The 663-nt window shown below is 38.8% G+C and overlaps 1 protein-coding gene across 1 annotated transcript in view; it reads right to left on the reverse strand.

Moving 5' to 3' along the window:
• Positions 1 to 663, reverse strand: part of LOC107577042 (galectin-9C-like) — a 3,222-nt gene that overhangs the window by 2,069 nt on the left and 490 nt on the right. Inside the window, exons 2-3 of the mRNA XM_016263161.1 lie at positions 451 to 643; positions 234 to 371 (exon numbers count right to left, since the gene is read on the reverse strand). Coding sequence (XP_016118647.1) covers positions 234 to 371; positions 451 to 643 — 331 coding nt within the window. The remainder of the gene's footprint in view (positions 1 to 233; positions 372 to 450; positions 644 to 663) is intronic.

Below are 663 nucleotides of genomic sequence, written 5' to 3' on the forward strand. Positions count from 1 at the left end.
AAAAAAAAAAATTTGTACATTTACTGTATATTGTTTAAACTATGTACCTTTTTTTGTTAAATTGCATCTTCACCTTCCAGTGTCTTATATTTATTGTATTGCACGTGGTTCAGTCTGTATATAATGCTGTTGTATGGCTGTAATGTACATCAGTTTCCCTCACACGTTCAATAAAGAAGCTTCCAAGCTATTGAAATATCAAAACACAATGATATTGCTAATACTGGTATTTAAGTGTATATTTTTCTCACCTCAAGATACTGGAAAGTGATTAAACTAGGTCTGACCATTCCAGCCATACAGATTTTATCCACATGTGTCAATGGCATACGGTGCTTGAACTCAGAGAAGGGTTTCCCATTGGCACTTATCTAGAAAAAGCCAACAACACTGAGGTCATTTTTGACTGAAACTAATTTAGAAAAGCAAAAGTGCACGAGAGTGAATGACCTTGTATGAGCTCAGTGTGATGAGGATCTGCAGAGTAAACAAATGGCCTCTCGGGAAAGGAGTTGGAGCTTTGATTTCTTCATTTCCCCAAACGCCGTTCAAGCGGGAGTTGTGCACGATGTACCCACCACTGTTGTAGCGAGGGTTAAAGTGCAGAGCGACATCAGCTGCATTCTGAAGGTCCACGTGGAATCTGAAGAAGAAGAAGAAGAA

The sequence above is a fragment of the Sinocyclocheilus grahami genome, unplaced genomic scaffold (assembly GCF_001515645.1).
Source record: "Sinocyclocheilus grahami isolate Dianchi unplaced genomic scaffold, SAMN03320097.WGS_v1.1 scaffold4944.1, whole genome shotgun sequence".
Lineage (NCBI taxonomy): Eukaryota > Metazoa > Chordata > Actinopteri > Cypriniformes > Cyprinidae > Sinocyclocheilus > Sinocyclocheilus grahami.